The 15366-nt window shown below is 41.8% G+C and overlaps 1 protein-coding gene across 12 annotated transcripts in view; it reads left to right on the top strand.

The window, feature by feature from the left end:
- The window catches only part of LOC147032885 (sperm flagella and cilia-associated protein 2-like), a 204223-nt gene that overhangs the window by 145729 nt on the left and 43128 nt on the right, over nucleotides 1-15366 (top strand). For all 12 annotated transcript variants that reach the window (XR_015055389.1, XR_015055390.1, XR_015055392.1 and 9 more), the window contains exons 22-23: nucleotides 5730-5868; nucleotides 9732-9961. Coding sequence is in view for 7 of the 12 variants with exons in the window: in XM_085870859.1 (XP_085726985.1) it covers nucleotides 5730-5868; nucleotides 9732-9961 (369 nt within the window). In the remaining 5 variants the exon portion in view is untranslated. The remainder of the gene's footprint in view (nucleotides 1-5729; nucleotides 5869-9731; nucleotides 9962-15366) is intronic.

Below are 15366 nucleotides of genomic sequence, written 5' to 3'. Positions count from 1 at the left end.
TCTCTGGAAAATCCTCTATTTCTCTTTGCCGATGACTCCACCCTCTGCCGTACCATCTGTCATCCCTCAGACCGGCAAGCAGCAGCTTCTTCGCTCACTGCAGATCTGGATAAAATCACAAACTGGTCCAACACGTGGAACATGTCTTTCAATCCACACAAATCTCACACTCTCACTATGTCTCTTCGAAAGGACCGTTTACAAAACCCCCCATCCACTTTCTCAACAATCCTCTGGAAGAAGTCTTTTCTTTCAAGCTTCTGGGTCTCACTATCTGCCATGACCTTTCCTGGGAAAGTCACATTTCCAACCTTGCCTCAAAAGCCAGTCGCCGACTGGGAATCCTCCGTCGTGCAAAGTCCTTCCTCGGCCCTCTTGAGCTCCTGACTACTTACAAAGCTTTTGTCCGTAGCCTGATGGAGTACTGCTCTCCCCTCTGGGCTGGTGCTCCTGCCTCCCACCTTTCTCGACTTCACGCTGTCGAAACCAGGGCTTTTAAGATCATTGGCATCTCCCGCAATGAAGCTGAGTCTTTGGGCCTCTCACTCAATCACCGCAGGTTGGTCGGTGGTCTTTCTGTCTTCTACCGACTCCTCTCCAGCCTTGCCCCCCTGCTCTCTCTGCGATTTGTCCCAACCACATTTCCACAGGGCGCTCAAGGTCCGCCAACAACCCCCTTCTGGTAAAACTACCAAAATCACGAATCACTGCTCATCTTCACTCTTTCATTCCTCTTTTTCCCGCCTTTGGAATAAACTTCCTCACTCTATTCTTTCCCATTCTTCCCTCCAGGCTTTCAAAACAGCTGTTCACCACCACCTCTTATCTTCCCCCATCCAAATCCTCGATCTTTTCTACCCCCGATAATCCACCCATGCCCACTTCCTTCAATTCTCCTGCTTTCCTTCCTGAAAGTCCCTGTAATGTCCATCTTCTCCTCGCCATGTTCCCCGTCCCATCCCCATCCCTCTCCCTTCCACAGTTCACCTGTGTCTGTTCCCCAATGTTTTGTCCCTTCCACTCCCACCCCTCTTGTCTCATGCCTCCTTGCTGTGAGTTGTGTGTTAGCTCTCATACGAGCCTCGACCAAGGTATACAAAAAAAAAAAAAAAAAAAAAAAAAAAAAAAAAAAAAAAAAAAAAAAAAAAAAAAATAGCAATCAATGAGCATAGCAATAGCAAGAGGTCAGTGAAGAGGGGAAGACAAAGTTTTGGGATTTGTTCACTTGTTTCTTGATGAGGATGTCCTTAAATTGTTCCTTCATCTTCGACTTGAGACTTTGTACAGTATATTTATTAATGTCATCCTGTGCTCCTCTCACAGCAAGAAACTTCTTTTTACAAGCTTAAAATTACTGGTGCTAGCATGGGAGTTCGGTTTTTGATATGCTTCTCACGATTGGATTTTTGCTCTTCCTCCTTCGCTTCCTGTCTCACATAATCGCACCGACAAATATTGTGGTACTTGGCCTCCTTAACAATTATAGCTTCCCCAAGTCAAAGGATCCCAGCATGACCCTTTTTCCTTGCAGCAAGGATTGACTTGCTCCCATCTGTGATCATACATTGATGTAGGCCTTCATTATTCTATGGCTTCCTCTTCCTCGTCTTTCTGCAGCAAAGGCATTCCTGTCCAAGAACACCTCTCTTCTTGGAGGAAGAAAGACCGAATTTGAACAGGTGGTGTTGCTGGGTGGTTCAGATGGTTATTTGACAGGTGATGGTCATCTCTTGACAGCACAAACGAATGAGGCATTTTCAGTGATAGCAGTTGCCTTCTGGTTATTCATCTGTGCCAATCTTTTCCGGCGGTGCTGGAGAACCGGTCGCTTTGAAATGTCATTCAACGTCCAACAGCATTCTTGACTTTCCCAGTTTCCCAGTTTAAAAGACCTCAAGTGGGGGTTTTCTTCTTCTGTCTCTGCAAATTATGCAAATGGGGGAGGTAGTCATTTTCCATAATCTGTCGATAAAATAGGAGAACCAAGCTGAAGGGAAGTGCCATGCTGACATGCCATGACTCATTATTTGCTTTGTTGTAATAAGAGTGATGGCAGTGTATCACATCAGAACGAAAAAAATTTCAGAACACTTTTGTCACATTGTGGGCATATAGTAATAGCTCTTGCACAATGAAGGAAACATTGCACATGGTTTGTGCTTTCATTGTAGGCCAAGATGCCTGCTGTTGGCTTAATGGTGAGGGTGGTGGGTTTGGGATCCTCGGATCCTGAGTTCAAATCCCATTCACCTGTTAAATTAATATCAGGTGGGATTGACTCTGTCTGTCATCCTTCCGAGGTCGGTAAAATGAGTACCAGCATGCTGGCTGGTATCCTGTGTTGGAGTGGCGACCCATCCAGGATTGTGTCCAATAGCCAAGGAGATTGCTTAGGCAGCACCAATGCTCTGCACAGTATGGTCCCAATGGATGGATGTAGGCCAAGACTCGTAGTGCTCGGCAGTCAAAGTAAAGTGATACCCCACTGCATCGTGGTATACTTTTCAGGAGTGTTTGTATCAAATGTACAGATGCTGCTATCACATAATACATGAATATTGATGTGGAATAATCAGCAATAACCTTGGGCGAGGTGGTTGGGTGACCTTTGGGAGTTTCATTCGGGGGTGTAGACCCCAACCTAAAATTTCCAGCATTGGTCATTCCGTACTTGGGGAACTCCAAGGGAAGATTTGACACTGTGTTATCCTTGCCGTCTTTCCCTTAAATGAATGCTACTTGTTCTCACCCTTTGGGGGTTCCTGACAGAGGGGAAACCAGACCTAAAATTGCTGGCATTGGACACTCTGTAATCAGGGAACCCCAAAGGAACAATTTACACTGTTTCTATCCTTAGCATCATTACATTAAATAAATATCATCTTTTTCCCACATCTAGGGGTGAAAACTGAACCCCAGACCTGGCAGCAATGCATTTTTACGATGTCGGGAGGGGGGTTCTACCAGTCCAAGAGGTCAAATGTTTTGTTATCGTTAACATGAAGAACAGTTCTGGGCTCCCACTCTCATAGGGTTAATGGTTGATTGTATAAAAAAAAATTCTCAGTAGTGATGGAGGATGACATGAAATAATATTTAAACCCATCCCCACACTCTGTTTTGAGTGATCCTTCACTTTTGTGAATGCCTAATAAACTATATATTCTGTCTGAGGATAAAATTATAAAATGTGTCTTTAAATTCTGTTCAGATATTGCACTCAATATCATGTTTTGTTATTTAATTATCCATAATCGTAAATATTGAATGAACACTCGCCTCTCAGCTGTCTTGCCTGAGTTTGAATTTCGTCCCAGCTATAAACTGTCATCTCGGTGTTTCACAGGCAGGGTGATTCATCAAAGTGTGTGCTGTCTCTCAGATGGAAGTTACACTGGGAGTCCTATCTACTTGGCTATTCATGTATTATGTGATAACAGCATCTGTACATTTGATACAAACACTCCTGAAAACAATACCACACTGCAGTGGGGTATCACTTTGATTGCCATTCGCTGCGAGTTTTGGCCTACAGTGAAAGCACAAACCATGTGCAATGTTTCCTTTATTGTGCAAGAGCTATTACTATATGCCCACATTGTGACAAAAGTGTTCCGAAATGTTAATGATGCCACGGTGTCCTTTGTGAAAAGTAGGTGAGCTATCGCCAGCACCATGGCCAAATTACAAATCCCTGCCCTAAACCCGAACAGGCCTGGCCAGCCAGTTGGTTAAAGACTTGGACTAAGCTTCCCCTGGCTAACCCCACAAGAACGTGGTAATAATTGTGGCCATTAAAGAAGAATGAGATTGTAAATATCAAATGACACTCAGATAACCGTTCTTCCAAATATACTTGACTTAAAAGACTTCTCATAGGAACGTTATATTGTGTCAATGCTCCTCTGCATAATCTGCATGCATTCAGAGACAGCTTCCAAGTTTTTCATCTGTAACTCAATGGAATTGAGCTCTTCCATTTTTGGGCTGCCACACACCTTGCACTTCTTAATGTCATGGAAACCAACACCCTTAAAATCACGAGAATCTCCTGTGATGAGGCTGACTCTCTTTGAGCCTGTTGCTCTCACATTGCAGAGGTCATTGGCCTCTCTCTCTCTCTCTCTCTCTACCTACTATTTTCTGGCCTTGCACTCTCTCCCCTTTCATTACTCTGTCTCCTTCTGCTCCCTCCACCCACAGTTTTCTGCAGTGTGCATGTGGTCTGCTGGTAACACACCACTAGTGAAACTCTCACAATTCAGTCTCTGCTCATCTTGTCATATTTTCTCTTTTCTCTCACCTGTGGAACCAACCAACCAACCCCCTCAGTCTATTGCATCCCATTCTTCCCTCCAGGGCTTAAAAATGGTTGTTCACCACCATGCCTCAAGTCATCCAACCATCCATACTCATAATATTTTCTACCATTCTTAAACCTCTCAAAGTCCACCGATTTCTTTCCAAGCTCCCTCATCCTATTTTTTTTGTTTCTTTGTTCCCTTTCTGCTTCTTTCCCAGTTTTTTTCCTTTCTCTTCTTGATTTGTGTTTGAGCTTGTATCTAGCTTGTTCACCCCGTGTTCTACTCTCACCTACCCCCCCCCCCCCCCGTTCTCTTTCTTCCCCATCTCCATATCTTCCCCCAAGTTTCCCTCTGTTGTGTCTCTCTACCTAGCTTTTGATACGTTAACTCCCTTTCCACTATATATTTTTTCTTGTTCTTTATACAACATGGAAAATTATTTGTTTTTACAGTCAGCTTACTTTTGTTTGCATTTTGCCCTGTTTGCGGTGAACGATTCACATGCTCTTGATTTGCATTTTTAAACAAGATGTCTGCACATCATTGATATATCATTCATTAAATAGTTGTGTTTTGTCCGATTGCATCCATTTTTAGCTCACCTAGACTTTATTCAGGTGAGATTATGTGATCGAGCAATGTCCATAGGTGAGCGAGTGAGTGAATGAGTCAGTCAGTCAGTCCGTAAACACTACAGTCATTATCGCTTGAACCAAACAAACGATTTTGATGCAACTTGGGGTACAAGGTTCGTATGTGATGCCCAACGAAGGTGCATTGAACGCATCAAAATCTGCGCTCATGAAGGGGGTCGGGGGGGGGGTGTTTTGACCCCCCCAAATAGGTATTTGCTCTCTTCTCCGAAACTACACACACGATTTTGATTAAACTTGACCACAACCTTCATCACTGGTGATGTACCAAAGTGTGTTGACCGCATCAAAATCTGCGCTCATTAAGGGGTCTTCCGGGGGTGGGTTGACCCCCCAAAATAGGTAGCATCTATCTGCAGGGTCTGCAGGGGTTTTGAGTGACTGTTGCTCCTGATCCAGGTGAGCTTCAGGATGTGCAGTCCTATTTTTATCACTGTGAGAGACTTCTCCCCTATCTCTCCCTATTTCACAGTGAACATTCATTATTCATTTACTTTAGTAATGACATTGTTTAATCAATGGAAACGTTCTACTGATGTCATTCATTCCTTAAAGCGAACAAATGAAAATATTATACTGTATTTCAGGTTTGGCCATTGGAAAAACAAAACAAACCACGTGCAATATGCCAATTTGCCGTCTATGTTGGAACATGGAATTGTAGAATAGACTCGTGAAGAACTGAAATATAAGTTGCTCCCAATTATTATTTCCTCCATGCCAAACAAGATTATTTTCAAAGAGTGAATACATGTTTTTACTTTGTTTTCAGAACTTGCCACTCTTCAGTATTTGGAGTTAATTAAGCAGAAATCATTGAATATGATTACAAATCATGTGTCATTAAAAAATGACTTAAACAATGCCCTTGATGATTTGAGATGTGAACAATTATCTGCTGAGTTGCAAAGGTAAGAAAACCCATAAACCTGAGAATTTTGCCACAGGTATGTCTACTACTTTTATCCAAGAGTATTTGTCTGATCAACAACATGTTTCGAATGAATGTAAAATATTTAGCAATCACAGACTCATGAATAGAGCAAATGTTCCAATGTTACCAGGTGGTTGTTAAAATTATTTGTTTATATGTTGAAAAACCTTTAATTTTGCATTGAGTTGAAAGAAAACTTAATGGCTGAGTAATTAAATAATAAATAATGGTGATTACCAGTTTAAGAATGAAATTTTTTGAAGGATTTGGGTGAAAATGGAAAACATTTATGTTTAAATACATAGAAAACAATGATTTCATGAAAGTAAGTCATTATTTTTGAATGCTTGACCACAGTCTTACACCTCATATTGCATTGATTACTTTTTTTGTGTGACTAGGATAAGGAATTTAGCCTTAGTTTAGTCTAATCACTTGAATATCATCTCATAATGAAACACTGTGTGTGCATATACCTGAATTACCTGTAGCCTGTATCGGCAGGGTATTTTATAAGAAGTGTGTGCAATCCTGTCTCCTGAGTTTGCATAACTGATAACTGTCTTTAAACATTTACTACAGAACCTATTCCACTTTTGCTGTCATTTTCTTGTACTTTGTGGTCCTGTATAACATTATCCTACTTTGTACATACTTCCCTACGTTCTTCGACTCAACATTTGCTACCCACTCAAAATAATTTCATCTCATTACCCCACGCATTCGAAGCATAAACCGTGGTTAAGCAATTGTTTCATGTCCATCCGTCCATCCATCCATCCGTTTGTTTCTTTTACCATTTTATGATCATCAGTTTATGATCGAGGAACAACTTATTTCAGTTGAATGTTATATTTTGAACACAAATCTTTTTGGCAGTGATGACTGGGTACCAAGGCATCCCGCTTTGATGCAACCCCGCTTTGATTGGACACCTGACCTTGACCCATGACATTATTTAATTATTATTAATTATTCAATAGAATTTAGAATGGGATTAAAATATATTCAATTCAAATCAAATGGATGACCAAATAGGTACAGTCCTGCATTGCAGTCATCAGAAGGAACCCAAACAAGAAAAAAGCAAATATGAAGTAATCAGGAGGAACCTGGATAGGATATACATTTCAGCTGCTACTCCTTTACCCTCAAACCCATCCAGGCACAGCCAAGTGATCCTTTAAAAAATAAAAAATAAAATATATATATATATATATATATATATTTATACACATACAAGTATGTCTATATATACATATATATATATATATATATATATATATATATATATATATATATATATATATACATATATATATATATATATATATATATATATATATATATATATATATATATATACATAAATTAAATTACGATTAAAGTTACTCAAAGCGGGATGCCTTGGTACCCGGTCATCACTTCCAGCAGTTTAAAAAGGGCAGTTCTAATTTTGTATCTTATTAATTACATAACACATCAGCATACAAACACTGCACAAAACAAGTTCTAGAGAGGGTCTGCAATCTATCTTTTTCTTGTTTACATTGAATTATGCACTTGAACACTGTTGAGCAAAAATCACCTTCATAATATTTCCAAGAACCATGCTAATTAATTATCAATACTATATGTAGCATGAGGGGGCGTGGCATGTGAGAGGGTCGGGGTGAAGAAGATGTCATTGACTCTGCATTCTATGGTAATCGAATGACGCTTTTCAGTGGCATCACTACATCAGAGTTTTTCACTCACAGCCGCTATCTTTATGGACAAGCGATTATTTTGATAACATCAGTATTACCATTGTGCGTATCAATAATAGGCTGCAAAATGAGTCAGAAAGTATCACCAAAAGAGCTGAAGGTGCAAGTGGGGTATCTGGATACATTTGATACCATTTCCAAGGTGAGGTATTTTGATAAACTATGATTTATTGAAGACTCGCAGAGTACCCACCTGAGATGTATCAGTAGTTTATGCTAATGCATGTATACATGGGTGCACCGGGGCGTGGTTAAACAGAGTCATGTGATCCGGCCATGTTTTGATGCTGTGCTCTGTTGTGCCCATGTCGGGATTAAGCCTGTTGTTCCCACATCAGAGCCTTCGTCCATGTCTATTGAGCACATTACACAGGTGTATGTAGCATCAGATTCACAAGCGAAAAAATTGTTTCACTCAAATTTTGCCTTGAAATCGACACGTAGTCGATCTTGCTCCATTCAATGAGAGAACTTTTGACAAGTTACAAGAAGACTCAAAAATTAACAGAAAATTAACCTTGCCTATAAAATGCTTCGATTAGCAATGTTGAATGTTTATTTCTGTCACGTAAATGTGTTAGTCACCCTCATATCACACATTTATCATACACCCTAGAACCACACTGATGGATCATTATTTGATGTATATAATCGATCATATACATTGCACTTTACAATCAGCCAACTTATTTTAATAATATTAATCCTGGTCACATTTGCAAATGATAACTACAGAGACATGACAGAACTAAATAAACACCATGATTTAAAAAGAATTTATTTATTGAACAGTTGAAGTACATTTGATCCATTTAAAATCATACACTAGTATTTGGTGGACTTGCCATTTGCGGATTTCAACGCTTTTACTCTTTCAGGCATAGAACTAACGAGTTCTGAAATTTTCTGTTGTGAGATTTCTGCCCAGGCTTCACGCAAATGGTTTAGCAATTCTGCCTGTGATGTTGGTTTCCTGGACTTTTTCCACACAGCTCGATCCAATATGGCCCAGAGGTGTTCAATGGGATTCATGTCAAGAGACTGACTTGGCCATGGAAGTCGCTTGATCCCATTTCTGTCCTGCCATTATTTGGTCTTTTTTGGAGTGTGGCATGGAGCTCCATATTCCATTAACAGAGTGTTGTTTTTGACCATCTGATTAGTGGAGAAGACTGGGAGATGTTCATCCTCAACGATAGAAATGTATATCGTAGTGTTGATGTTGCCAACACACTCCAAAAGCTCTGACTGACCAGCACTCCAGATTGCTCTCGACACCATCACTGAAAACCACTGTGTTTGACAGTTAGCTACAGTCGGTTCAAAGGAAACTCTTGACTGGGAAGTCTCCAGACCCATACGTGTCCACTGTCAGAAAATTGAGCAAATTGGGACTCATCTGAAAAAAATGACAATTTGCCAAAACTTCAAGGGTCTGCTGGCCTTCTCTTCAGCCCACTTCTTTCTCCTTTGAATGTTGGCTGGTCTAAGAAGAGGTTTTCTCCTTGCTGCTCTCCCATAATAGCCCAGTTGATGAAGGGACCACATGGCAGTTCTTGTGCTAACCTGGGTCTCCTCTGCAACATCTGTTGCCTTGCAACAGGGAGTTTTCTCAATGGACCGCTTGACAGCTCGAAGACACCTTTCTGAGAGCCCAGGTTGACCAGAACAGGAAGCTGTGGATTCCTTGCCTTCGCTGGTGAATTGCCCGATTGACCATAGAAAGCGGAATGCCAACGTTCTGAGCTATCTGACACTGGCTGACCCCACCATCCGATTGGCCAACAATTCGTCCTCTTTGAAAATCGCAACGTCTGTGTGCTCCCTGGGTTCGTGGCATAGTTAATTGTTGTACAAGACCCAGGAACTCGTTTTCGCAAAGAAATACTCGAATATTCGTGCATATCACCGAGTAAAACTGCATTATACAGATGAAATGAAGAAATTTAAGGTGTCTATTTACTTCTGTAATGTCTCTGTATATGATCTGAAATTTTCAGAAAATGGGTTTCTCTCTGTTCTGTTGTGCTTGTTCATTTTGAACTTGCTTTCTTATTTTGTTCTTCCACAGTATCCATATATTGTCTGATGTGATGCACCAGGCAGTTGAGTGTGGAATTAAAATTCCTACTGAGCTGTTTTCACACCAAAGAGAATTCTTTTTCAATGGTGATGTAAAGTTGTTTCAAGAAATAGCACCATTAAACATCCCTTCTCCATTGAAGATTGACCATCCCAGAAACTTTACATTACAGAACTTAATTACAGTTCACCAGCACTTTGTTGAAACCTCTCCATCAGGTATGACATTTTCTTTCTTTTAAACAATATCAGAATGTAGCAGAATGACTTTGTCATGAGTTGTTTTCACGATCTCTTGTTGTACTTTGAGATAATCTCGAGATATTACAAATATGATTGTACGATGAAGGTAGTGTGGAGAGGGGAGGAGAGGGTAGAAGGGCCTTTGTGTGTGTGTGTGTGTGTGTGTGTTGGGGGGGGGGGTGTGAGCAGTGGGAGGGTGGGCAAAAAAGGCTCATGATGGGAACCTTTTAAAGGGTTTAAATTTTAAAGAAGACAGAATTCTGAAACACATTTTGATTTTTCAATGCAGGGGTCAAGGCTCATGGTAAGAATGGTACAACAGAGGACAGTTATCAAATATACCAACAACAAGGTAGAAAGGTACAAGCAAAGAAGTAACAAACAAACAAACAACATTGGCATTAAAAAAACTACCAAAGTTACATGTTGAGAGAGAGGGAAGACTCACTGAGTATGAGATAATTGACAAACATGGAGGACTGTATCAGGTGATGGTAGGGACCACTCTTAATATTGAGAATAAAAAAGGCGAATCATGGAGTGGAAGTGGGTTTGACCTCAGCAGAGCAAAAAGGAATGTACTGTATATAGGAAAGATTTGACATGGGGAGAGGAGAAATGAATGGACTGTATGATGAACGTGTGACCTGACATACCAGTTGAGGACTCAATGACAGACAGGGTGGGAAGAGTGACACTTAATAGAAGGTGAAAAGAGGATTGTCAGACCACCAGCCTGTTTTCGTTGTGAAAGGAGAAGATCCTGTGCCTCCCTCGTATGATGAGAGATACAAATTACCCTCAGGGCTTTGAATGCCATTGCTTCTGGCAAGTATAAATATGACCAGCGGCACAAGCTCAGAGCAGTGAGATATACCCCATGGAGCACTTTGGATGAACACTTTGTATGCCATTCGTAGCTGAGACTAGTCCATGAATGACTTATTCCAAGGTAATGAAAAATATATGAGGCCAGCTTGGAATTGTGGTACTCAAGGACAGATTGTGGCTGTTCTGGATGTAGAGATTTTACTTCATATAAATACCTCCGCCGATGGTGCATAGAGGTTATGTTTTCACCCCTGTCTGTCTGTTTCTCTGTGAACAGTACATCTCAAAAAATTGTGGATGCATTCGGATGAAACTTGGTAGGCAGGTTGGATGTGTGACAAGGACGAATAAACTAGATTTTTGTGAAGATCCGGTTTCGGATCTGGATAATAGAATGTTTTCAGTGATTCTTCACCATTGAGTGATCGGGATAAAAACGATATATAGCACGATATCTCAAAAAGTTTTGAACGGATTCGGCCGAAACTTTGTGGACAGGTCGGGGGTGTGACGAGGAAGAATTAATTCGATTTTGGTGAAGATCCATACCTGGATCCAGATGTGAGAATTACATTTTTTTGTCATTCTTCCCCATTGAGAGATCGGACTAAAAACGATATATAACATGATATTTCAAAACGTTATGGATAAGTTATGACAAAACTAGGTGGATGAGTTGGTTAGGTGACAAGAACAAGCCAATTAGATTTTGGTTCAGGTCCGGATCCACATCCAGTCTATCAGTGGGATAAAAAAAGGAAACATTGTTATGTTTGTGGGGTAGATGAAGGGATTTCATAAGAAAGATGGATTGTATAGAGTTGTTTGATCTGTGGATGTGTAGGAGACATCTCGATGTAATTATGTAGGAAGACTGTGAGCTGGTGTTACTTGTCACCACACGGGGGGGGGGGGGGTGGTGCCATCTCAATTAGGTAGGGATCAAGGATAACTTCCCCAGTAAGTAATTGCCTCCCTGTGACTTTTCCCTATGTTTTTATAACCAAAATCGGCAATAAAGGTGGCAAACACGTCTCTAAAACAACGAGTGGATAGAAGCCCCACCTTCCTGGGTTTCATGTGAGCAGGCCATTTAACCGAGGCGGAGGTTTGAGGGGCGTGATGTGAGACGTATGAGGAGGAAGAGGGTGTGGGAGGAGCAGATCAGATAGGAAGGTTGCGGAGTAATAATGAAGGGACGCACGCGGTCGGGAGAGGACGTTACTCGGAGGACACGGAGGATCTTGCTTTTGCTCTCGGCATGAAGAAGGCTGCACAAGTATCGTGTTCATGCTGTGTGATTTGGATTGTGTGCTGAGCAGGACGTTGGCCATTGACGATTCGGCTGAGCCTTGAAGGTGTATGTTTCTGAGGAGGAAAGGAGAGCGTGCCTCAAGGCCTCATTACAGGGCCTCAGAAATCATCTTGTCGTGTAGGCCATCGTTGTGACCTGACCGGGTGCAAGAGAGGAACGGTCGGCATATTTGCTCGTGAAATGAAGCTGCAGGGCTGTCTCTGAACCTTGGTGTTAATTATCGCTCGCGAATTGAGTGACGTATGTTCTTCCTGTGACGAGAAGACGGCTTGGCACCATTTTGTTGGGCGCATCTATGAAGCGCCTCAATTTCACGTTCCATAAGGACCATCTGGACCAAGCTAAGTGCAGGGACAAAGGAGTGATTTTTCTTTGGTTCATTTTCCCCTTGTCTGTATTTAAGTCTGTGTGGAGGCACCTCAAAATTAGATTTATATTAAGTTTACCTCACGTTTTCCTTTCATTATTATAATTTGAATTATTATCATTGTACATATTCGATTATTGTTATTAAATTATTATTTAGTTAATTCAATTTGCTTGTGTCCATGTATTTGTGACATTCTGGTGCAGCGCTTAACTGTTTTCCCAAGCACACACATTAATGTCCGAGAGTCTCGGCTGTAGGCCTCCAAGGGAGAAGTTTGGCTATCCATCCAGGTAGGGGTTAAACCCCCTGGACATGACAATATTCTGTGCACAGATATGTAATATTACAGATTGTGCTAATATAAATAGCTAATTTTAACAAGTTATGCCATTGGAGTCATAATGGGAATTGTAATTACCCAACGCAAGCTAAGCGAAAAGTGGGGTTATAAGCAATTGGTTCACTTCTGTCTGTCTGTCTGTCTGTCTGTCTGTCCATCCTTATATCCACAAATCTCAGTTTATGATTGAGGAACAACTTAATTCAATTGAATATTATATTTTAAACATGAATCGGAAAGAGAACCTGTAGGTTTGTAGGTAGTACTTTGGCTCTGAATTCTTCCAGATTGTGCATACACAGAGAAGAGTGAGATAATTAGCTAATTGTTTCACTGCCACCTGGTAGTCAAACAAAATTGAAAACCATTCCAAAAAGGAAGCTTTTAAGGACGTCATAAAGGATACAAACAACAGGCACGTATAACTAACGTAGCATGTTTAAAATTAAAAAAAAAAAGTGGTGTAAAAGACAGCATTCAATGGTGGTAAGCTTTTCAAATTTTTTCCTTTGATCTTGAAAATCTTTATTAACATTATTATTATTATTATTATTATTATTATTATTATTTGCACACATAGTCAAGGATCTTGGAATAGCGAGAACACAGAATGGATCAGGACACAACATAACCAAAGGAACAGCAGAAGAAGTGGAAATGACAACAGCAGGGCGGGGGCTGAAGAAGAATGAAGAAAGAAGAAGAAAATAGATGGAGACGGGGGTGAAGAAAATAGATGGAGACGGACAAACAGGTAATGCAGGTAATGATGAGGTGTAAGGGAGAATGCAAGGAGTGGACAAGATGGATGCAGAAGCAAAATTTTGAGAGGGGGTGGGAGATGGTTAAACAGGTATAGAAAAAATTTGATGGTATGGGGGATGATTTGAGATGATGGTGAACAGCTGTCTTGAAGACATGGAGGGACGAATGAGATTGAAGAGAGTCTGGAAGTTTACATTACATTACACAGGCAGGAGAAAAGAGGAACAAATGAGTGTAAGGCCTAAGTCACATTTGCCATGGCAGCCGTGGGGTCTCCAAAATCTACGGCCACTAGCAATTATACGGCAGGCGCAGTATTTCCACAGTCACACAATGTAGCAGTCACATATGTTTTTGTCAGGTCAGGTTCGATCTGTGACCTGCTACAGGTACCATGTAAACCTGTACTAACCTGTTCCATGGTCGGGTTGGCGGCGACTAAACCGTCTCCCCCACCAAGTTTTCTGGTGAGGAGGGTGTTTGGATATGGACACCCAGCAGGATTAAAAACAAAACCTGTCAAAGGGCGGAGGAGCTCCTTGTGAGCCAACGGCCATCCATATCTAGTGCCCAACTGTCTGCGGATGTCCTCCTGCAGTTGGGTCACTTCTTATTAGGAGGTTGGTGGCAGAATTTGCACTCCGACCACCATAAAACCCTTCATTCCGCAAAACGCAAAAACGCAAAAAAATCTGAAAACCCACTCCGTGAGAGTACCTCCTGTGCAGCTTCCCTTTGCAGGGCAGCTCACCGGATGACGGGATTGGGGCAAAGTCTTCGGGACCCCCAATCTTTGATGATAGGAGGGAAACCACGGGGTAACATCCCTGGGTCAGATTGCGGGAGAGTGTGTCGGAGTGGTGCTGAGGTGTTGTCCACCAGACGGCGGTCTCCTTGGGTTAACCTGAGGCGGTCCCTTCGGGTGGGTGCCTGGAATGTCCTATCCCTAAGAATGGATGATCACCTGTCTCTGTTATCATCTGAGCTCAAGCGTTTGGACATCGGGATTGCAGCTCTCTCTAAGGTTCGGAGACCGGATTGCGGCGAGATAATGGTGGGTGGTTACACCTACTATTGGTCTGGTCGCTCTGATGGTTACCATACCCAAGGAGTTGCTGTAGCTGTGTCCAATAAGCTGACCCCAATGATAATTGAGGTAACACCAGTCAACGAGCGTATTATGAGATTAAGGATTCGTCACTCCTTAGGTGTCATTTCCCTGGTCTCTGTTTATGCTCCGACTGAGGCGAGTGATCTCACCGTGAAGGATGCATTCTACGCCACACTCGAGTCTGTGGTTGATCAGTGCCCCAGACGAGATACACTTCTAGTCTTGGGGGATTTCAATGCATCGACTGGAACTGATAGGGATGGTTATGAGGTGTGTGTTGGTCCCCATGGGTCAGGAACTATGAACCAGAATAGCACTAAGTTCCTTGACTTTGCAAGAAGTCATGGACTTAGGGTGGCTGGTTCATGGTTTCAGCGCCCACAAGCTCATCGCTGGACTTGGTATTCCAACGCTGGCGGTGTGGCAAAGGAGATTGACCATGTCCTCATTGACAGTCGTTGGAGGATGATCCAGAACTGCAGGGTCTACCGGAGTGCTCAGTTCCTCAATACTGACCACAGGCTTGTTGTAGCAACTCTAAAGCTGCACCTTAAATCCTGGAGAATGGTACCATCCCAGCCTAGGCTGGATGTTGCCAAGCTCAGGGATGAGAGAGTAGCTGAGGAGTTTGCGAACAGGCTGAGTGGAC

This window comes from Eptatretus burgeri, chromosome 2 (genome assembly GCF_056783735.1).
Source record: "Eptatretus burgeri isolate ZD-2024b chromosome 2, Ebu_testis_v1, whole genome shotgun sequence".
Lineage (NCBI taxonomy): Eukaryota > Metazoa > Chordata > Myxini > Myxiniformes > Myxinidae > Eptatretus > Eptatretus burgeri.
The sequence above is the reverse complement of the archived record's forward strand: the minus strand, read 5'-3'. Positions and strand labels throughout refer to the sequence as shown.